Source organism: Gavialis gangeticus, unplaced genomic scaffold (genome assembly GCF_001723915.1).
Source record: "Gavialis gangeticus isolate Ggan-Ray unplaced genomic scaffold, GavGan_comp1, whole genome shotgun sequence".
In the NCBI taxonomy this organism is placed as follows: Eukaryota; Metazoa; Chordata; order Crocodylia; family Gavialidae; genus Gavialis; species Gavialis gangeticus.
The window spans coordinates 5,714,939-5,739,342 of NW_017729030.1; the positions used below are offsets into that span (position 1 = coordinate 5,714,939).

At 40.9% G+C, this 24,404-nt stretch overlaps 1 protein-coding gene across 9 annotated transcripts in view; it reads left to right on the plus strand.

Moving 5' to 3' along the window:
* TENM3 (teneurin transmembrane protein 3) overlaps positions 1–24,404 on the plus strand; it is a 552,323-nt gene that overhangs the window by 256,257 nt on the left and 271,662 nt on the right. For 5 of the 9 annotated variants that reach the window (XM_019521869.1, XM_019521871.1, XM_019521872.1 and 2 more), the window contains one exon: positions 11,825–12,034. The exons of 3 other annotated variants lie outside the window; for them this stretch is intronic. In XM_019521869.1, coding sequence (XP_019377414.1) covers positions 11,825–12,034 — 210 coding nt within the window. The remainder of the gene's footprint in view (positions 1–11,824; positions 12,035–24,404) is intronic. One more of the 9 variants, XM_019521873.1, reaches the window with a different exon arrangement.

A 24,404-nucleotide genomic window follows, 5' to 3' on the forward strand; every position in this document is an offset into this window, starting at 1 on the left:
TTTTTCTCACTGAAGTAAGATGACTATAGGCAGAACTATACAAGTTTTCTTTCTTTTTTTTTCTTTTCATAAGTATAAAGGATTGGCTATGTATATTTTTCCTTGGGGAGATCTTCACACTAACTACAATGGTTGCCTCCAGTATTAAAACTGTAGATAAAAAGGACTGTGCAGTTATAAATAATCATGCTTTGTATGTATTCTGCCACAACACTTTTCAGTAGTGCTATTTGCATGTAGAGTTTTAATTAAGAGATAACTGTCACCACAGGTTGACTGCAGAAGGCTGCAGTATCCAGCAGAGAGATAAATGCCAATGCCAATTCATACAGGTTGAATAGCATACAGGAGGTCGATAATATAAAATGGATTTATAATTAAAAGTCACTTATTACAAACTTAGTGTTATATGAAGAAATGAAAACATCTGAAATCTGGTCATCTGGGGTTATACCATTGCCTGCCAGTTTTAATTTGTCTACATTTGAATGTGGTATCTACAGTAGGCAAGCAGGTTTCTTTGGGTAGATGTGATACCTGTCATTAGACCAACTAAAAAGTTGGAAAAAAGTTCTTTGCAAGCTTTTGGGCACAAACACCCTTCCTACAATAGGAAATTGGAAGTTTGGGAGTGTAGTGAGTAAACTTTTTAAATACAGTGTTAGGTACACTATAAAGCAGAAGCATATTACTGCTTTCAGCATGCTAGGAAGCCATGGAACAGATTGTGGAGATTCCTGTCAGCTTGATTCAGAAGTGCAGAAATGCCCTTCTGCCTGTGAGGGTGTTTTGGTTTCTAATTAATTTAGGTAGAAGAGACATTCATTCTGACCTTCGATAATCTGTCTGATTCGTTTGAAAAGAACCCATTAATATATATTTTTAAAATCTGGTCTGTTTTTTTTCTCTTGTAAGGAGCAATGTACTAGATGGGCATCTATAACTAGTGCTACAATAAGCTAATGTTTCTGTACTTGTATGCATTTGTTTAATACATTTTATGCATTGTAATAGGGATGTACAGGCGACCTTTGCCATTCTCAGGGGATACGCTCTCATATCCCCCGCGAATGGTGAAATCCGCAAATAAGGCGCTGCGTTCATGAATGCTATCTGTGTTCATGAACTCAGTGCCCCAGCAGCTGGGGGATGGGGAGGGCATGGCTGCTCTGTGACAGTGGGAGTGCAGCAGCAGAGGGAGCCTGGCCGCAGCAAGCGCGGAGCTCCCAAGGAGCTCCTTTAAGTGTATTTAAGAAGTGGGCGTTCACTAATATTTGAAACAGTGAATGCTGAACCTGCGAATAGTGAGGGTGTCCTGTATACTGCAATAAAACTTCACCCACATTGAAGTCTTAGCATAACTCCCACTGACTTCAGTGGGAACCATAGACAACTGGTAGGGGAGGCATGGGGGGAGCACATGCCCCCCTCCCCTCCGACAGAGCCATCCCACATTGTCGCCGGTTTCTGCAGGAACTTGCCAGCCCCGTCCCTGCCACCGACGCTGGCTTCTGCGGGTGCCCCCCCAGACTCAGGAGGCACCATTCGCCCATGGTGGGAACTGTGTCTTTGTCTTTCCATGTGTAAATTATAATCCAGTGGCCTGATAATGTAGTCAATATGTACTCTTTGCTGTTGATTTCAGCATAAGATTGGCTTCTAAATTACTTAAATGGAGCCTCTGTGTTTGAATTAATTCTTGAGTTAGTCTTAATGATAGGTGATGCCTATATTAGGTAGAGGTATAAATTCTTTGCCTCAACATGGTCCTAGTAATATGTTCCAGAAGTCATGTAGCTGAATGTAAGATTTATGTATGCTGATTTGGAGAACAAAGTAACCCTTCACATATATATATAACAGTATAAAATTGCAAAATAATTTGGGTGTTATTAAGAATACATACTACTAAAACAGATCATGCAGACTTTCACTTCAAAAGTTTATTAATCTCTTTCACTGAATACAAAACACATTTAATATATATTTTTTACCTACATGAACAGGATTTTAGGATCTTTGTCCTTTTCCCAAACAAAACTGGATTTAACTAAGCATATTTCTCAACCCAGACAAACAAAATGGTAAGCAAATTCTGAAGTTAATAGAGTGAAAAGAGCAGAAACAACCCTTTAATATGCTGCATTGGGGTATTTATGATGCAAGGGTTTCGTAAGTAGTGGATAGCTTTCTAGGAAGGAAAGGGACTTTCTGGGTCTTCTAATCCAGCCCCTGGCCCCATCCACAATCAAAAGCAGGTATGCCTATCCCTTCTCTCTCTCTCTCTCTAGTCCTAGTTTCTCCTAAATACAGTAAGGCGTTCAGTATTGCTTTCTCTAAAATGCACACAGGAGGTGAAAGACTTTGTTAGCTTGTGACTGACCAGGTCTGTCAGTAAGTAATGACTTTTATTTGCTATCAGAATTTTTTCAATAAAAATAAATGTAACGGTTTCATTGAAGAACTTCATGAATTACCTAAATTTTGAAAATAAATCTCATAGGGTGCATTGCTTCAAGAAGGAGCAAAGTAAGCCAGTGTATATGGCCTTGTGGGCTGACCTGTGTATTAAACTTGAGTACTGAATTCTTATCCTAGTGAGTACAGCACACTAGGAAAGGAGAATTGGGGAAGAGAGGCTCCACTCTTTGCTCCCAGCTCCAGCCACTGCTCCCCAGAATCTTTATGCAGTTTATATTAAATAATCATTTGTTGAAAAAAAGAAGGAACCTTAGCAGCCAAAATAATTTCCCCTGATCTCCCCTTCCATGGGAAAGTGCAACACTGCAGTCACTTCCTCTTGCTTGCTCTCCGTCTCCATGATCCTTGCGGTCTTGTCTTGACTGAGGGTATTCAAACCCACATTTCCTACCTATATTGGAGAATTAGGCTACAGGCTGTTTGTGGGAGGCTCTTTTCACACTGCTTGTTAAAGGCATGTTGCTGTGTAGAAAAGAATGGGCTAAATATGTTGAGTACAAGCAGAAAATTAAACATCACTGTAGCCCTGTGGCTAGCTTGCTCTCCTGGAAGGTGGAGAGCTACAATATTGAGTCCTTACGTCAATTTTATATGAAAAATTCATTGGGTAAAATATATCAACAATCCTCAGAGCTGTCACTAGGCTTCAGAGCCCTGGTCATTATTGCAGTCTCTTTTTGGTCCTGTGAATCTTGAATTTTTTTCTGAGCAGCTTCACTAGGAGGAATGAAGAGCGTCCCAACAGGTAGGAGCCTCGACAGGGGGTTAGAGTACTTTCTGGGAAGGATGGGACTGAGTTTGAATCTTCCCAGGTTGAGGGAATGAACAGGGATCTCCTGCATTGGACAAGTGCTCAAATCATGGTGCTCTTGCATAACAGGGGCATGGTACTGGCACCATCACCTCATCCAACTCTTTAAAAAATAATAATATTACAGCAAGTACTTCCATGCTTTTTGTTACCCAGTTCTGTTGATGTGCGTTAGGTTTGTTCTGAGAATACTTTCTAGGTTGTGAAACTTCAGAGCCTTGGGCAGTATATACCCTAGGTTCTGAATTCTGGTAGAGTTGATTTTGAGCTGCTCAGCTGTAAAAAGTGAGGTTCTTCTAGACAAGGACAAAAGCAGAATATTAACTTCCTAGAAAACTCTAGGATAAAAAATGAAGGTCTCACTGAGTTTAAGTGTTAGGCAGCATCCTGAAAGGTGTTCCCCATCCTTTCTGTTATGATCTGTCAAGTGATTATAGATGATTACGCTGTCTTCCCTTTGCCAACTCTTCTAATTTGCACACATCCAATCTATTTTTTTTCAGTTTGCCATCTGGGGCATGACCTCTGCTGTTGGCACTTTAATTATATACCATTAATTAGGTCTGTGAAATTTTTTGCAGGCTTTACAGTCTGCCAAAGTCCCTTTTCTATTGTAGAACCCAAAACAGAACACAGCACTCTTTTTTTCAGTAGAGTTACTTTGTGCATGTGTTTTGATTTCTCCATTATTACCTTCAGGTATATTTGTGCAATAAGGAATCTAGGTTTTATTTCCTTTTGGGGCAGTAAGGAATTGGAAGGGAGCTAGTATTATTCCCCAGTGAGTTTGCTTATTTCCTCACATTTGCCATATTTAAAGTCTTCCCACTGGAGTTCTTTTAAACCTGGTAGATCTCTCTGTGGTTTCACTTTGGGTAAAATTTCTGAAGTGCCCAATGCCATTTAAAGTCATGCATCTGCAAATATCATGATGGTGATGATTTCATCCCAATTTGTAAGAATATTCAAGTATCAAACAATGCTATTAGCTCCTAGAAAATCCGCTATGGGAAATCACTAGACTTTCCAGACACCAGTCGCTATCCACTGAAGTAATAGGATCATGGGAAAGTAGGGCTGGAAGGGACATCCTGACTCAAGGAGGCTAAAGGCAGCATCATCCCCTGACTAAATCAGCCCAGCCAGGTGTCTAACCTGCTCCTGAAAACTTCCAGAGATGGATAATCCACAATTTCTCTGTTCCAATGTTTGACCAACATCATAGTTAAAAAGTTCCTTTTAATCTGCCACCAACATTTCCCCTGCTGAAGCTTGAGGCCATTGCTTCCAGGCCTGTCCCCAGTCTCTGTTGTAATCACCCGTCAAGTATTTGAAGCCTTGTCTGTCTACTGTTCTCCAGACAAAATAAACCTAGTCCTTTCAGCCTTTCCTTATAAATCTTGCTTCCCAAGCCCCTAATCTTTTTTGTTGCTGCATGCATTCCAAACTGCCCACCTCCTCCTTGAAGTAATTTAACCAGTCTAGGGTGTAACTAGAAGGGTGTATCTAAATTTGCATTAATGATTTTTACTTTAAATTTATTACCTTCCATATGAGGTACTAAATAAATGTGCATTACTTTGTGCTAATGCAAGGTAACATAACCACACACTTTTTAGGTGACACTTAATGCTCAGTAGCCTATTCTACTGTGCATTAGCGTATTAGCACAGTTTTTGCCACACCACTTTAATGTGCAGTAGAATAGACTATTGTGCATCCAAGCACACTGGTAGACATGCCTGGAGAGGTGGTACTGCTCTCTTATAACTGCTGCTTCTATAATTAACACAAAAAGAAGGAATATTGATTTATTTGTAGCAGGACAAAGTGAAAAAGATGGGATGAAAATAATTGACATGAGCTTTTTCTATTTGTTTATTTCTGCTGCTGTATCTCAAATTGACCACAAAAATGAATTCATATTTCTCTTTGCCTCTGAATGAGACTACACTCTCTCTCTAACCCATTTCTTACACGTTGGTAGTATGTATGAAGTTGTGTCACTAGGAAGGGGCTGTAAGATTATTTATGATGGCAAATAAACTCTCTCTCCATGAAGTTGATTTCAGCAAAGAGTTCTTTTGCTGATACAACTTTATACCAATTTACCAGTTCCCCAAACTAAATAAGCTGTTCTGGCCAAAGGATTTTTTGCTCATACAACTGCATCTACCTTAGGGATTTGGCTTACATAACTGTGTTGGTTAAGGGTGTGATGGTTTCTGTGTCTTGGTTTTTGGGGGTTGTTTTTTCCCTTCCACACTCCTAACCACAAAGCTATGCTGACAAAACCTCTAAGTGGAGTTCAAGTCTGAGACTAGGGGTGAAATTTCAAGCGGGTCATTCTGATGTTCTGTACTGGCACCATTATTATTTAATATGTACAGACTCTGATTTCCTTCTTTTTGCTGGAGGCTTATTTCATCTGTTGATAATTGGGATGTTGACATCACACTAGCTGAAACTTGATCTTGCAGCTCAGTTACTTTCCAACAGAATGGGGAATAGATATTGAGCCTTAAACTTCTAGCTTAGGTTTGTCTGTAGTGATATGTCCATCTAAGACCCCTGACAGAGGGGGTCAATTTTGCCAAAATTCTCCAGAAAAAAATATGTCAGGGCCTTCTTTAATGTGTAGGGGGGAAGGAGGAAAAGTAGATGTTCCTAGGAGTGAACGAGCAATAAACCCCCAAAACCTGGCAACTGGTTTCTATTTAAAAAGAAACAATAAAGGGTATAAACATTCTTTAGTGTGTGTCCCCTACTATAAGGAGAAAGGTAACTGACTTGCTTCACAGTTTACCTTCAGGCTTCTGAAGCAATGGGTCCATTCTTTCTCCATTTGTAGCCTAACTTTTAAACCCATGTTTGGTTTACTTTTTGGAATTTGGCATCTGGGTTACTGGATCAATTGAAGGTGTTATCTTGTCCTCTGGTGCAGTGGTTCTTATCTGGGATGTCACACGAGGGGGGCTGTGGCACCACTGCTGACCCTGCTGCCACCAGGTGAAATAGCCCCATGTGACACTGTTCCCAGGAGGGCCCTGGCCAGACAGAGAAACAGCTACGGCATGAGCAGACACTCCTGCTTGCATTAGGTTTTGCTCTCCTCCCTCCCCTGCTCTGCTTCCCTATTGGCTGGCAGTCTGTAAATAGGAAATGCAGGCAGCAGCCTGTAGGGGGACTCTGTGGATGATAGGGACAGCTACACTTTGCTTCTGCAAAATCTGCATTTCCTTTTTACAAACTGCCAACCAGTGAAGGAGGAGAGCAAAATCTAATGCACAGAAGAGGGTTTCCTCCTGCCACAGCCACTTCCCCATCCAGTCCTACATGCCCCTCCTAGAAAAAGAAGCGTGTGGAGTCGTTTCAGCTGGTGGTGGTGGCAGCCTGGAGATTAAGTAGGTAAACTGAGATTTTTATGGTGGTTCTCAACCATGGTGCCACCAAATTCAGGAAATTATGGATGGGTACCTTTAAACGGTTGAGAACCACTGGTCTGTTGCTAAGCTCTAATCTCAAGATTGTTTCTGCATAATAGCATAATGTGCTTCCCACTAAAGTAAAGCCAGAATGGGAAATATGAAATGTAGAAGAACTAAGAAAACAATTTTGTGGAGAGACCAGAGCAGTTGTACTTCCATGGAAAACAGCTGATTAGATCTTAGTGCCTTGTTAAACCAAAATTGGAGATATCTGAAATATCATGGGACCTGCTACATTCAGACTGAAAGAAAAAACAAAGGATTAAAAAAGCAGCACAAAGTCTCAGATTTACATGTTGCTACTAAAGAGGGTAATTCAAGATTTTTATTGACAATGTATTTATTAATCTCAACTGTAACATGAGGAAATAATGTACTCAATGAGTTTGTACTGCTGTATACTATTAGTTTAATTGATCTGTTAATAAATACATATTTTCCTCTTTATTTTATTTTTAATACTGTTGCCAATTTGTAAAAAATATTAGTGCAGACTAAATGAATTTTCACCCCAACTCACTGTGTACAATTAAACATCTTTTTAAAGTACTGACAGCATTAGCAGTATGCTTCTTGTATAGCAAATTTTGGAATTTTCCAAGTAGTAGATTTTTTTTTGTTTGTTTTCTACGTGTGTTAGCGTGGATCCTGCTGTAGGTGTTCATGTATGTGAAGATTTTTGTTTTGTTTTTTTAATGTGTTAGGGCTACTACACACGTCTCATGCCTCCTGATGCTTCCCTGCATAAACAGCAAACCCACCACAACCATTCCCCCAGCAGTTCTGTCTTTCATAGAATCCTAGAAAATTAGGGCTGGAAGGGACCTCAGGAGGTCATCTACTCCAGCCCTCTGCTTGAAGCAGGACCATCCCCAACTAGATCATCCCACCCAAGGCTTGGTCTAGCTAGGTCTTGAAAGCCTCCAAGCATGGAGACTCCACAACCTTTCTGGGTAATCTGTTCCAGTGTTTTACTACCCTCCTAGTGAGAGAGTTTTTCCTAATATCAAACTTGAACTTCTCTTGCTGCAACTTGAGACCATTGCTCATTGTTCTGTATTTCCACCTATGACAGGAAGTTGGAAACATACCAGTGTCTTGGTTTAAAAAAAAAAAATCTGATCCTTCTCTTTTCCTTAGAGTTGGTCATCTTGGACACCTAAACACATGCAAGGAACTTGGTCCGATGCTCTAGAAATCCAGCGCCTCAGAACAGATCTGATTAATTGATTGGAACGTGTAGATTGCTGAAACGTGTAAATTGATGCGCTCTAGCAGCCTCGTGTATCAGGTGCATCAGCAGCACTGCATGCCTCTGTGCTGAGAAAATGGTGACAGCACAATTTAAACTAAAACATGTTCGATGTGCTTTAGTTTATAGTGCACTGCCGCCATTTTCTCAGTGTGGAGGCATGCTGTGCCGGTGATGCACGTGCTTCTGATGTGGCGCCAAGTGCTTTTAATTAGCGTGGCTCACTAATTAAAATCTCCCAGTGCTGCATCAAGAACACATGTAAAAATGCTCTTAACTTCCCTCCCTACCACATACACACTGGGGAGAGAAGAGACCCATAAACATTGCAGCTTACACTGACTAATACATAGGATTCAAATTTTGGCCAAACTGTGACAGAATTATTGCTTTTTCAAATCGTGTTCTTCACTGAGAGATCCATGACCTTAAGGCCCTCGGTGCATACATTTTTTTCAAACTCATAAATTCTAGTTCTCACAAGTTCTTAGTCTAGGAACATATGACTGAAACAAAGTCTGTTCAAGTATTGGATCCCACTCTAGACACAGGAGAGGTGAATGCAGATACACATCAAACCCAAAGACCAGCAAGAGGGAGGCAGGAGAGAAGAAACTGCTAAAATTGTCACCAGTTGTTTCAATGCCAGCTGCCTGGGCACCGGGGCTTTTGCTACCTGATCTCGGTACCAGTACTAATACCCCGGCAAACTGTATCTTCTGACGATATCATCATCGGAACTGGCACCATGCACCAACACCAGTGAGGCTGGAAGACAAGAACAGGCAGGGGCCATGCATAGCTCCAGACATTGAAGCTGTAAAGACACATTGTGTTTCTCAGGAGAAAGCCCTTTGTCTGAGGATCCCAGAGACATTCACATTCATTGTCTTACTTCATATACCTAGGAAACATGACAAACAAAATGTGCCAACACTTATTCCTACAACATCCCTGTGTCTAAGTTAATTGGGGCGTATTTAACTTAATTGCAGTTCATTCCTGGGACAAGCCCATCAGGAAGTGTAGCAGCAATGTCACCTGGAAGGGCTGCATGTGTAAAGTAAAGGACTGTGCCACTCCTGGGTTTTTTTTAGTCAAAACCATGGAAGGTCAGGATGGCCTTGTGTGAGACATGTATACAGTCTGAGGGATCTTTTCCTGAATGGATGAGATCATGAGAGAATTTTTACCTGACTTACCTATTGTAAATGTTCATTCAGGTTTCAGTCCGTCAGGACATCTCATAATACTGTGACCAGCTACTCATAGCTGTTGGTTGCTTAAAAATAATGCTTTTTGCTTCTTACACAGATATAAATTTAAATAATGATGATAATTGCTTCTGCAATTCCAGAGCAGGAAAATTATCAACCAGAGGAACGGTCAGCCACCCATAGCCTGCAGTCTGCATCCAGCCTGCTGAGTGATTGGATCCAGTCCAGAAAGCTAGGACATCTCCAGCAATCTGGTGGCAGGAGATGTCTGGAGGTTGGCACTGCAGCATTACAGCAGACAGGTTGGAAATGGTGGACCACTACTCCAAAAGGTTGCTGACCCCAGAATGAGACTAGCACATTGATCCAAAGTCTAGACACATTTGGAGTTCTTATTTCAGGTTCAGTATTCTAAAAACCCTTACAAACTAAGGCACTTTGATTAAGCTGACCTTTGTGTTCAGTTCTGTTTACATCCAGGTCCTAGCACTCTGCTTGCTATCTGCCTGTACACTCATGTTTTCTTTTTTCTCACATCTCAATATCAAGTTTCTCTTACCCACTCGTAAGCGAGTCTATTTGTTCTGCTCATCAAGCCTCTATTCAACCTTTCCTGTAGTGTTCCTTGTGAAATTTCACTCTTAAGAACATTTGTTTTTATTCTAGACCATATTAGTTCAGCTAGGAGAGAAAGCGAGCCTCATGCTAGTTTGACTCTTACTCCTCCATGACATTCCATGAGAGCAAGGTGGACTGAAAAAGGAAGCCAATCCTTCTGTCATCTTCCTGAAGCCACACACTGCACTGGGAGAAAGGAAGCTACACGCCCTAGATGTGTATAGAAGTTGGCTTAGAATATTAGCAAAACCAAACCATTAATCTATAGCTCTGGCCGGGTGTTCCAAAAGTCAACTTAACTCTTCACAAAGTATATTAAAATGGATAAGACAACAGTATTTCACACTGTCACTAGTTGGCTGTTGCACCTCTCCCTCCGAACATCAAGGCTCATTCCAGCAGAATACAAGTACCATCCTATATCTGCTTCAGAAATGTACCTATACCAGAAATCTGTAAGGTGGCCCCAAATCATTAACCTTTGTTGAGCACTATCTGTCTTAAATCAGATGTTATCAGATGCCAAGTTTGGGAGAGCAGAAGAATAACCACATTATCCAATGCTGCTGAAACGTTTAATTGCCGCTAATCTGAGGGAATACTGATTAGCAATAAAGCACTGATGCATACTTGAAGAAAAAGTTTAATAACTTACTGTACAGTAACCATTGTTCTTTGAGATGTTCTTGCCAATGTGGATACCATGACCTATCCCTCATACCTGCTTTTGGAGTCCCCAGCTATCACAAACTTCACATCATAAGAGCTGAGGGAGTGTTTTGGCTGTTTCTACCTGTATTCTCTTTCGTGGAAGCATGAGGAGGCACAAGGAGCATGCATTCCTTGACAGACTCTGGTCTTGCATACATGAGACGTGCACCTACAGCATTATCCACACTAACTACAGCATTCTGAAGAACCACAGTTCCTGTAGTGCTGTAATCAACTGTTCATTAGTTGTTTTAATTTTTAAGTACCAAACGGATCCATTAAATTCTCTAAGCTTTATCTCTTTACCTGTGTTTATGCCTAAAATAAAAAAAATATTGTCATAGGGAGCACCACAGATGTGGAATCAGAAAGAAAGTGTGTGGTATGTGTGTGCATTCACACACTAAAATAAATACAATCTCTTGTTTAGATTGATTCGAAGTTTGATAGGCCAAAAATTTCAAGGATTTTAAATGTTGATATTAATTTTCCTTTTTAATTAATACCTGAATTCTGGGGGAATATTATCCTTCTTGTACTGCTAAAATCCTACTTATTCATGTAGTGCAAATCCACAGTGCTGGATTACTGAATAGCTTCTACTCAAGCATATGTTTTCTACCATATCCCTGCTCTTGTATATGTTTGTGTGTCTTGATTCGCAAGAGCAGGCAGGCCTGTTAATATTCAGGAATCTTTCTCTGAGATATACAGGAATCCTGGACTTCAAATGCTTTCATTTTGCTTGGCTTCCTTGAAGAACAGAGCAGACATGCAGAGAGGAGGGAGGCACAACATATATGCACTTGCATCATATAACTATTCACTTCTTCAGGGCAAAACAAAACCATTAGGCTTAACTTTTAGGCCCTCCAACCATTACAAGGTTCTTATAAAATAAATGAATGAAGAGGTCAGGTTAAAAGAATAGAAAATATTTACTTTTCCAAACACTGGTAGAGCAGATGTTTCTATTCATAATCACTTGGCACATGCTCTCACTCAGTGATATTCTTCATGGTAGGAAATACTATTCCCTGCAATAGCAAGTGATAGCATGATCAACCCCTTGCAGTGTAAACTTTTAAGCTTTTTAAACATTTGTAATGCATGCCGATGTTATTTCTTTGTTCACCTGTTCTTACTCTTTTTGATAAATGACTTTCAGTGATATAGCAAAGAAATTTATGTATTGTTCATGTGATATCCTATCCCATATTTTAAAATATTCTTATTTTTTTCATAGGTCCTCCCATGCCATCCTCCTCATCTAGTCCATCAGTTATTGAACATTTACATTCCCCTCCTCCATCACCCAATCTCCATGACAACCAGAGGTGGTTGCTAAGTACTAATGCCATCCAGCCAGTTCAGGACTCTGACACAGATGAGGACTATACAGCCAGCTCTTATCTAGTGCAGACCGGTACTGTTTCAGTTTCTATCCCAGGTCATGGTAAGAAGAGGACGCCTTGTCCATAGTCTGAATAAACTCTTATTTTACATCCTGTTACAAAATAGCCTGATTACATCTTGTTACAGCCTGATAAGAGTGAAGAAAATTTAAATCATTCAGTCTTTTATCTTCTGTTAATTTTCGTAAGTGAATATGCATACTTTAAACATGACTATATAAGCAAAAGCAAAAATAAGGAAGATAGTTACCTATCATGATATAAAGATGAAAATAGTTCACTGAAGTTATTTTAGAAGCCATAATCATATAGAGCAGTAACCACTAATTGTATATTGTGTACCATAACTTGCAGAAGAGGTCTAACTAGCCTATATTTGTGGTTCTTTTCAAATAGTAGGTTGAAGCTGGATAAATGACTTGACATTTAGCTTTAGCATATGATGGGATTATATCCTACTATCATACTTCCTGAGTGCAGAAGATCCTAGACATACTGTGGTTTTCCTAGCCAAAAGGACAGGTTATGGGAAAACTATGCAGCCATGGAATACAGTCTGTGTTGTGGGGGCACGGAAACTATCCTTGCCTTCCAGACATGCAGGCGCTGTACCTTGGCCTCTTACTAGAGAGACCAGTAAACTAAGAGATGCAGGATTCCATACCTCCTGTCCTTTAGATGTGTAAACAGGCGATCAAAATGCCTGATAAGTGACTAAAACTCAGAACACTGATGCTTGGTTGTGCATTATGCCTTAACAAAATACAGTGATCTTTAACTATTAAATGCAATGTGGAGGATTGCATCATACTGTGTGAATTTAAAACAGAAATTTGAAAAAACAGCTTCTGTCATGTATGATAGTACAGTAAATTGTCAGCTGGGCTTGAAATTGGGCTTTTCCATTTCTTAGCAGGACAGACTTAAGAAGTAACTGTTCTGTGTGGTCTATCCAGTAGATGGGAACTTGAAACACAGTTTACCAGGGAATCACACACACTTCCTAGACAGCAATTGGATAATAGAGATCTGGAATACTATGTTCTGTTCCTAGCTATGAGGGTTTCATGGTCTAATGATTAAACCAGTAGCTGGCTAGCAACAAGATAGTCAGGCATATTCTTTTGGGAAGACTAGCTGAGTGATAAGATTGACTTTTTCTTAGATGGGAGTTTTGAAAAGTAACTGGGATTCTTCTCCCCCCCACCCCGCTCCACTTTGAGTGCTCAACTGCAGACTTAAGAAAAGATAGGATTCGCAGAATGCAGGTACTCAGTGCTTGCTGAAAATTGGTCCATTAAACTGTGCATGAGGTTGGCCACCCAAACTTAAGGCATTGTACAGAATTGTACTTTTAGCTCTGACTGAAGTGACCTGTGCAACCTCTCTGTGCACTTATTTGTAATTCTGGGGTCATGCCACTTGGTTGCCGTCCAAGGTAAGGTATGAAGACTTACTCAACATTTAATCAATTAAGAGCGCTACAGTTACAAAAATATAAAAGGGTCATGATCTCTGGGCTCCCAGAAGTGACGAGATTTTTATGAAGGTTTGCCTTTCTCTTTCACTTTTTCATCTCTGTGAAACATTGCCCAACTTGGCAGGGCAGCAGAACAGGCAGTTTGATTCTGCTGAAATACAAAACTTGCTGGAAAATCCAGTGCTCAGTGAAAGCTCTGCACGCTAAACCAAACCTACCTTCTTTCATAAAATAGTCCAGGGTATACACATGCAAAAAGCCCAAGGCAGAATCAATCTAAGTTACACAGTAGTCTATTAACAACGTAGTTTAGATCAGTAGTGAACAGAACACACATTCACCCTTTGAAGGCAGGGAGGGTCTTAGACTGGGTTCCACCATTTTTAAACTAGTCTGTATGCCAAACTTCTGTCCTGTTACAGGTATAGGACTAATCACTTATACCAGTAAAAGTGTAATGTCTGTACCTGGCCTATATGATTGTCCTTACAGCCAGATGATGGTGTGTGGATGCAATATGGGTTTTCAGAGGTTTCAGCAGGGTGCAGTAGAATCAGCCTTAGGTGCTTACATCCATTTATGTGCCTTATAGGTGGAAGAGAATCTGGTCCTAAATCTTCGAAGCATTGTTTTGTCTTGATGATAGGATTGTTGGGTAGTAGCCTACAATTTTTTCATTACTTTTAAAAGGAGTAATCATGGCTGGCAGACCAAAATGTAAATGTTGCCATCTCATCTCATAAAGATTGGGGGGTTTTATGTTGATCTGTATGGTTTGTTTGTTTTTTTATTACGTATACATGTGTTTGAGGAGTTGCATTTGGGTTTACAGCCATCCATGACAAGAGCTAAGTCAGTATATTGTGATGATTTTCCCCAGTTTTTGAAAATAAAATGTCAATTCTAGTTGGAATCAGTATCTTCTGATACTGATTCAGCACAAGGTCACTGTACAGCCATGCTATTGAAGAATTTATAACAAAAGTTCTGTTGAGTACTAGAGATTATTTAAACATTGTCCTGCATGGGGGTGAGAGACTGAACATTTACTGAAGGAGAAAACAAGTGAAATCAAACCATGATGTAATGAGTTCAAGACAGGAATACTGTGGGGGCACATAAAGGGTACAACCGTATTCATTCACTATATACAGTAGAAATTGGGGAAATGGCACACAAATGAAACTTGCATGTAATATTAAATTGAAAGAAAAGGAAAGAGGGAACAGCAGAATGAAATCGCCTTTAACATGTTCAGAGGAATAGAATGCCAGTTCAGCAAAATATTTCTGTTCAGCAAAGTGTTTAAATGCATGCTTAACTTTATATACCTAATTCCCACTGACTTTAAAGCTAAGTGTGCAGTGTATGCTTAAGTGTTTTCCAGAATTGAGTCCTCAATTTTCATTTATCTGACTTGCCTTAGTTGACTGTAACTTTTAACAGTACAACAATACTATCCATTAAACTTTTGTATGGGCATCCTTGTATGTTGGCACACTGATAGGAAGTGGGTACCATCTCTCTCCCTAGACACTAATAAAGAAATTCACTGTCCTACCCTCACAAACCAGAGTTAGAGTACCACCATAACCAGATTTCCTGCTCAGATTTCTTAGTAAATGTCTCAGTGTTCTCTCATGGCTGAGCTTCCAGCAAACCTGCAGGTCTCTTCAGTCATTTTCTTGCTAACTTAAAAGAGCTCTCAGGAACAGAACCTCTCGAGTAAGCAACATTATTTGTGATTCTTAAGAGGTTTGTTTTGGGGTAGGGAAGAAAGGAGAGTACTCTGACTACTTTAAATTTTGCAAAGACCCTTCATACCTTAGAAAGCATATGAGATTGCCAATATTCCTGTGGTTTTAGGAGACAAACTACCCCCACTTTTCCAAGCTTTGAAAGTTTCTCCCCAGCCTCATTCTCTGAAAGTCAAGAAAGTATCTGTTGAATTTACAACCAGAAATAAACTTAAGTAGGTCCCATCCACAACTGCCAAGAATGGGGGTCTACAACTTTGGCCCATGGGCTGAATCCAGCCTGCAAAGGTCTGATTGGGGGTGGGGATGGCACACTGACTTAAGAGCTGCCTTAAAGAAGCAATTTAAAGGAGCCATTTTAAAGTGGCCACTTAAAGCCTCCTGCTTTGTGCCTTTGCTATCAAATTTCCTGATCCCTTTTAGCATTTGGAGTAGCTTGCACCAGCACCTGGTAAGCAGAGGGGGAGGCACAGAGCAGGGAAGGGATCAGAGCACCAGATGATTGGTGGCTGACATGGGACATCAGCCTGTGGCTGCAGCTAAGTCACAAGCACCCAGCCCCATTGCCCTACAGAGTTGCCTACCGATCCCTGATCTAGAGTTGTTCTGTTGTCTCAGCAGGACAACATAAGCTTATTGTTGGACTTGAGGGCAAGGCTGTTGTTTACTTATAAAGTGCTAAAGGTTTGAGAAGACTTTAGATTGGCCCTAATGAACATGTTGTAAACCAGATGCTGCTCACAGGCTGCTTTTCTTGCCTGGTCTTCACTGTTTTTCAATTTTTTCTACCTGAAAACTTTTTTTAAGTCTACGTCTTCACTTAGGACAAGTGTTCTAAGTGACTGAAAGCTGCATGGCTTGTAAGCTGGAGCAGCGAGGGCTGCATCAGCAGGAACCACGGGATCCCCAGGCCAGATATCATGTGGGCATCCTCTTTTCTACCTTCCCCCGCCTCCCTTGCCCCTCTCTCTCTCTTCTCTCCCACTGCACCATGTTGTGCAGGTTGCTACCCCTCAGCTTCCTGGCTACAGGCCTCCCTGCTGCATATTCTGTGTGGATATCCCAATCTGTAAGCTACCCCAGTACTGCTGGCTACCTCATTCCTCCCTACCCCACTGAGTGAGAGCAGGAAGTGGAAGCCAGAGGAAGGCCCTGAGACCCTAATTGCTAAAGCAGCATAAGTAATGGGGGGGAGCAAGAGCTGGGTGGGAGCTCATGGCCATAAATTAACTCCCCCTCAAAAGTCCCAGGTGGCTCTCAGGCCACCTGTTGGGCAGTCCTGACTTAAGATGTCATTAAAAATGGTTACTGTATTTAGCAAGGGTTAGGAATGAACAGGGAAACCTTTTCCACCTTCACAGAGATTAAACAAATTAACTAAATTTTAATAGTTCTGGCTGCTGTGGTAAAATAGAGAATTATTTTTCACTGTGTTCTCAAACTGAGACCTGCCAAGACAACGTTAGAACCTAGATGTTACGATTTTGTGCTCTGTCTTGATTTAAATATAGATTATATGATAGTCGTAAAATTTGCCGTGTGTCTTTTAAAAAGAAAAGAATTATCCTGTTAGCAGAGCTCCACCAACAGAAAATGAAAGCAGTATCAGTGATAAGTCTGTAAGAACGGGATGCTTCTACCTGCTACCTATTGGTTCACAAGCTGGAAAAGGAATAGCTGCTGGTTAGTTTCTACATCTCTTGTTAGTCTTCCAGAATTTAAGTTTAGTCCAGACTTGAAAAAGTATTCTTCCTGTACCTACAGAGCAGGTAACGGCAGAGTCTGCAAATCACAAAATATCTGCGTGGCCATCCACAAATTCCATCCATTTATTGGTTCACTTTCCTTCAGAATTTTTCACATCCAGTATGCACTTCCTGGAATGGTTCAGATCCATCCCTGAATGTGCTTCTCATTGTCATGACTTGTAAATGCTCATATCGTTATTTTTATTACAATTCTTTTTTTTTTAGTGAAACTTTTCATGAGGGCATTTACTCCTGGCTTCCTGGGCACATTTCAATTTGAATAATACATTCTTCTTAACTAATACACCCTCTCCACTTTCAGCTGCACTGCCCTTCAGCTGCACTACTCTTCCTTTAAACCTGCATGCATACACAAAAGAGCAAAACCCCTGTTGTGTAATGTTGCTGGTGCAGAACAGCTGCCACGCTTTGTTGGGTGAGTTATCCTTATATGTATACTGTCTGAAAAAAAAGCACTTTGGGAGTATTTAGGATGAAAGGTGCTGACTGAATATGCTTTTATTGTTTGACTGCATTCTGTTATATTGAATTTACATGTATCAGCAACTTTAAAGTGCCTTTATTTTCAGTCAGCTCAGAAATATACTAACAGCTGGTTTTAATGTTTTTTGTCCAGGTTCATTTCTACCAGCATAGCAAATCTAAAAAATATAAAGAATCTGATTAAGTATTCAGATATATATAAATCTGAGCTTTGAAATGGATCTGTCTGTTTGATAAACTCGAGGGAATTAGCTTTTTATTCAGGAAAATAGTTTTAAAAAAAGAAATGAGAAAATGAAATCTTTGATTAAATCAATTTTTACATTTTTTATTTAAGTCTTGTTTTAGTACCAAAGCATCACTTACCCTGTGTTCACCAAATATAGGAAATGTATTGCTATACAGAGTAGGTGTTGCTCCCTTTTAAAATTGCAGCTCAGCTAAAGTTTTAACGTTATTGCAGACCTATACTGACAAGCTTAATTTTAGTTCTCTAAAAAAGACATGTTTATAGATATAAATTTCAGAAGGAGGGAGTTAAAGTTTTGGGCCCTTGATCTTGGCAGTATCCCTTCAAGTAATGCGACAGATTTATTCTGACTTTTATTGCTCCCTTCCTCCAGAGAGCAGCTTGCTTCACAGACTGTTCTACCATTAAACTAGCTTCTCTGTGCAGATCAGAGTAACTTGCTGTTCCCCAGGAAAGCAATTCTTAAAACACCTCAATATTCTTCCTTCAAAAGAATTATTTTAGAAAGAATGCTGAACTGGCTCATAAGAGACAGAAAATTCTGGACATCGCTATAAGATGAAGAATAATTCAAGAGATAGGAGACAAGCTGGGAGGAGAGAGTCTCTAACCTGACTTAGTGTTTTCTTTTCTCTTTTTTAATCAAATCTGCTTCTACATAAGACAAACCAAGTAAAACTAGGAATTTTACAGGTATTTTTTAGGTTTGTAGCCTTCTTCCAGGACTACATTCTGGTTCTGTCAGTTTTGTAGTAATTTTAGGAAAAATAGTTTGCTAGAACTAGTTGCTTATAGTTTGGTTGCAAAGATGTCTTTTAATGCAAGAAGCAGTACTGAATTGTCAGTTTAAGCCAAAATAAAGATGAAGGCCCATAGTTAAACGCTAAGTATTATTGTTGACAACCTGGAAGCATAGTGGCTGAATTAGAAATTCTGTTCCTAAATCTTAGGGTGGAGGGAAGGAGTGGGGGTCATCCTTTCAGAAATCAGACTGGTTGTGGGAAGACCATAAAACACAAAATGCAACAAAAACTTTTTTTGAACAACTCTTTATGGCAGGGGTTGTCAACTAGGGGTATGCAGACTGGTCCCAGCGGGTACATGTGGGCGGGTGGGGGATGGAGCGCTGCCACTCCCAAGAGCAGGGCCAGGGCGGGGCAAGGGCAGCGGCACCCCTCTGTGGGGTGGGGAACCTTGCACGCAGTGGCCACTGCTGCCACCCACCAGCCTGGTGAGCTTGCCTGCTCCACAGAGGGGTGCTGCTGCCTTCACTCCAGCCCTGTGAGCTTTCCCACCCCGCCCTGGCCCTGCTCCTAGGATGCAGCTGCTCACCCACCCACGCACCATCCCTGCCTGCCCGCTCTATATCTGTGTCACTGGTAGGTGTTATAGGGGCTTTGGCCCCTCCTTGGCTGGTGGCTTGCCCCCCAGCGATGTCAGGGTGAGATCCAAATTCAGCACCACTTAGGTGGTTCAGTTGCTGCGCCTACTCACCTGCCACATCTTTGTTTTATTTTCTTCTTGGGAAGCAGTTCCCAGTAGGTTGCCCATGGGACTCTCACCCCTGGGTTTCTTTGTGGGGCTCCAAACCTCCCCTTTACGCAACCCTTATCACATCCACAGTCGGGCAGACTCTGCTTTCCACAGGTCTTACTCTTGGATGATCTTGTCTCATCCACACCGCCTACCTCCAAGTGTCAGGGCTTTCTGGCCATCAGCTCTCCAGAGGCCATCCTTCATCTTCAGACTGTGGCCTTGGCAACCAAACACACCCCAGTCTGGGGTTAACCATAACTCAGGAATAAAACTGAACATAAAAGGTCAGCATCCGCTGATGGCCCCCTTGGTCTTGCTGAGGACTCTTCTGTCCCCCTTTGCCTAATAGGTGTCTGGGAGGGGCAGCAGCCTTATACCATGCCTCTGGTGGCCCTCTCTGGGAAGTCTCCCTTGGGCCTGCGTCCCTTTCCCCCTCGGGTCTGTCTGTCCCACCAGCTGGTGTTGCCCTTCCCTCCTGTACTGGGCTCCATGTCCCTCCGCATCTCTCTCCCTGTTGTGCTGCCTGGGGGTGTCAGCAGTCCCTCTGCTGCTCCCTGCCACAGCACTTGGTCTCCCTGTTGAGGCCTCAGCTCTCCTTTCTGGTGTCCCAGAGAGCTGCTTCTCTCCGGTGGAGCTCCCCGAGATCCCTCTGCCCACAGGGCTTGAGTTCCCCAGCTCTCTTGCCAGTGTCCCTCTGCAGATGCCCATCTTCTTGCCCCCATCCTCGGGGCTTGCACTCACCCGGTCTCACCGCTGGTGTTCAGCAGTCCTTCTCCCCTCCCTGCAGCTAAGTCTTCAGCTGCTTTTTGAGCAGCCCACTCCTCTTTGAGTTCATGCCCCCTGCTCCCGTTGATTTAAAGGCTCAGGCAGCTCCGGAACTGCTAAGCCTGTTCTCTCTGCCCCGGAGTCTCTCACCAGCTACAGCTGTTTGCTGTCCCTGTGGTAAGTATTGGGGCACATTGGGAGAGGGCCTGGGGTGAGTTAAGGGGGGGGCTTTTGCTTCCCTTCTCACAGTCTCCCCATACACCATCCTGCTCTGCATCCAGCCACGCCCCCCCCCCACTCCATCCCCCTGCTCCGCATCTGGCTGCGCACCACCCACTGCTCCACGTCCAGCCGCCAGGAGCACTTTGATTTAAAAAAGTTGAAAAGCCCTGATTTATGGAACACCTATACAGTGTATTTAATTTTTAATATTGTACCAGAGTTCTAGTAGTTCTTAAACAGCCACTTCTGATGATAGTAGTCTCTGATGGCAAGACCTGAAACAAGTTTTAATATAATATAAAATATTTTCACTCATCCATGATCACGGATCTACTAGGTGACATACGATAAACAAAATTTTGCTCCACTCCTATGGGACTTCTAGATTGATGGGCTTTTCTGTTCAAAGAGCCTAACCTTATCTGCAAAAACAAAGTTAGGAGAACACTTGTGGATTTTAAGTTGCTACAAAGTGGAAAGAGTCTAACAGGAGTGAGTGAGTGTGCATAAGGCCTCTTATTCAAAGACCTCAGATATCAAATGTACCCTCAGGGCACTAGCTAGTCAGTGATATGATACTTGTACAACACATGGTTTGAAATGTATTTCATCATAATGACTTATTAGAACCGGATACAAATGGGAATGCAAAGGGTCCATCCCCTTCCTCATTCAAAAATGAATCATTGTTGTTAATTACTTCTGATTACATGGTAAAGCCCAAAGAGCAAAATTAGGAACAGGACCCTTCAGTTTTTTTAATAAACAAATGAGAAAGCATGCCTTAGAAATTTTAAAATGTAATGGTATTTTGACATAGTCTGATGTAAAGCAGGGACCACATTGTGATTGAAAGTCACTTTTCAATGCCTCTTTCCACCCTGCTGCCTGAGGTAAATAAGGTGGGAGGGACAGCGGTAGCCCTGTATTTGCTTGCTTCTCTTCCTAGTTGTTCGTGCTGGATGTAGCCCATGGAGGAGAACTTAGATTATGTAAATCATTCCCTTATTTTCTTGTATGGGTGGTCACAGTGGAGCCTGAAATGGTTCAGAGAAACAGTTATGGACAGGTACAACATAGGCTAAATATCACAGATACACATCTTGGTAGGATTTTCTTCAGTTTCCCTCAAGCCACGTCTCCTACTCCCCCCTCCCCCACACACTTTTGTCAGTCAAACCAGCTCCTAATTGCCAACAAAACATGGCATTTTTCTACTCTTCCCCCAAAATAGAATCAAATTCAGTGGTGTGGGGGCTAAAGAAAAATAGCAACTAAGCACATGGTGCCTGTATTAGAGAATTAGTAGAAATAACAGGCTTCCTGACCTTCTCACTCATCTGCAGTCTTTATTACCACTTCTAGATGCTCTCTCCTATTTCTTGTCTGAAATTAAATTGTCTTAGTAAAAAAACACTTTCAAGTGGCCTGAAAATTTGCCATGAGACTATGAACTAAGGAAAATATTAGATTTGGAGAAGATGCCCAGAAGAGCACCACAGGGCTAAGTTGTAGTCATGTTTTTATTTAACATTGTTCATGATCTGGACAAGGGACTAAACAAGTCATTAATAGAATTGTAAATAGGCAAAATGCAAACCATTCTGAAGCACAGATATTCAAAAGAAACCTGAGAGATAATAACGTGGAAGAAATTCACAGGATTCATGATGGGCAACCAGTTAGATGCGTGTTTGATATCTAATCTGTCTAATGTAAATGGTCAGTACAATTTGGGATTTCAAATGCACTAAATTGTATTGTAGAGGGTGAGAAAGAAAAGGCTCTAGTATGACTAGACTTGGAATATTCATTTCAGTAATGAGCCTCTCGCTTCCTAAACGTTTTCTGTCAAATATAGACATATATAGAAACATCTGGTAATTTTTTTTAAGAGAGCTCAAAGGTTTGATGTACGGGGGAAAAATTAAGAGTTAAATGCTTACTATGTATCTAGGTGAAGCGTTGACAAACTGGGGACAAAGGTGAAAAGTTTTTTCCAGGGTAGGAGGGAAAACTTTCAGTGCTGTATCTAGGGATATAATTAATAATAATGGGAAGAAACTAAGGGAAGGAAAAATTAGGCTGAATAGCAAGGAAACCTATCTGACAGTGAGCTCTATTAGGATGTCTAATAGTATCCCAGGGGAGGTGGTAGAAGCTCTGTCACTTGTAACATTTAAAACTTAGAAGGAATAAAAATACCAGAATTGTACTATTGGGAACAATCCTGCATTGGCTGAGGAGAGATGGACTAGATAACCTACTGGGTCTTTTATACCACTGTAGATGAATTTTCCAAATGAGGTGTGCATGGTCAGGTAGTTTATTAGAGTAGTGACTATTATACCAAAGCGCGATAATAGTGTTTCACTAGCTGCATGCACAATATGATGTATTGCCTTCTAGCTCTATGTTGAGAGAGAGGGAATTCTATACAATTATAATTGCTGTACACCTTCAAAAGTTCTTTCCTTTGCAGTTAAGCAGAATTTCTGCAAGTAATGGCAACGACACAATGTAGTCTCAGTAGGTAATAACTTTCTAGACTGTAAACATCTTGAAAAACATTACAAACACAAATCACAATTATCCTAGAGATTTACAAATAGGCAAAAAAATATTAAAATGAAGTAGGAACTGAAAATAAGCAGGATGACTATGTACAGAAAATAGGTTCAATAAAGTCAGCAACCTCTACTTTCTGTATAAAAGCAGAGATGTACAGCCTGACTGGAAATTTAGGACCATCAAAAACTAAGCCACAATCAGGAACCAAAGTTTATTCTATGGTGATAGTCCCTCTAATTAAAAGGTTTTCAAACAACAGCAAGAGCAGACCTGTCCTTGATTTTTAATTTGGGCAATCTGTTAGAAAGCAAAAGATGATTTTGCCACCTTAGTAACATGCTTAAACTATTGTCAAAGCTTGCACTTCTTTGACCTCATATAGACTGCTCATAACCCTAGGGCAAGAGCCCCCAAAGCAATTTAGAAAGGCAGAGTTGATCTGCATTGTACTTATTTAAGACTGTGAGTCTGCCATGTCTTCTCTAGAATTTCCACTTCTGACTACCAAACTGTTCTGTTTCCTCTAAGGCAGGGCTCTCTCTTCCTAGCCAAAACTAGTGCATTTACTCAGAACTATCTTGCCCCAGACATGTACTTCTGCAAGGCATTACTTAGAAAGTTATTGGTAAATTTGATAAACCCTACTTATAACTGTATACAGGTTAACCAAAAAGTGATGGGACAAACTTGTAGTAGATGTGGAACAGATTCAGCCTTGATTGGAGTATTTTACAAAAATGCATGCTGAATTAATTTGGGCTTAGAGCTTTGTAGTTTCAGCTATAGCAGCAATGCTTGTAGCACTTCCTCAGTAGCTATCAAGCCATTTAATCTCATACATATGAAATCAGACAATATAGGGAGGTCAGTATCCTTAGGTACAGATCAAGGAACTATTGACTAATTTCTCTATTTCACATGTTTTGGTCAAATGTAGTGGCTTTTAAACATAACAAGTGTTTCCTGAATACCAGCCAATTTATTTTGTATCCCTTTTTGATGTTTGATTTGATTAATTTGTCTCTCTATACTTTTTGTTTTGGTTGCTATGCCAAGCTTCTGTCAGCATTGTTCCCTTACTTAATGCAAAAAAAATGTACATTTGTTCAGTTTAATTAAGCATGTGATCTTTTTGCCAAGAGCAAATTAAAGTTTTCCCATTTCACCTTCACCCCACCAAAATAAAATTTTACAAAGTAGTGGGCAGTTAGTTCTCATATCTTAATGCTGTAGCTAAATGTCTTCCTTTCAAGAATTTTTATAATTTTTAATCTTTTTGTTATTTAATAGAAGAAATAATTGGTCTTGGATCTTCTTTGATTATGGCCTTCACAATCTTCAAAGAACAGTCTCCCCCACACCTCCTGTATCATTAACTGCGAAATATCTCTGCGAGGAGAACCTAGCCTCTTCATGAATCAGGGGATTTGGAGTGACAAACTATCTTCCACATACTAGAATGCTTGCCAGATGGGACAACCTACCAAATGTGTCATGCACAAAGGATATACTGTACCTTCCCTCCCTTCTTTGCCTTCCCCCCACCCCTATATCACATTTAAAGATATCATGCACAGT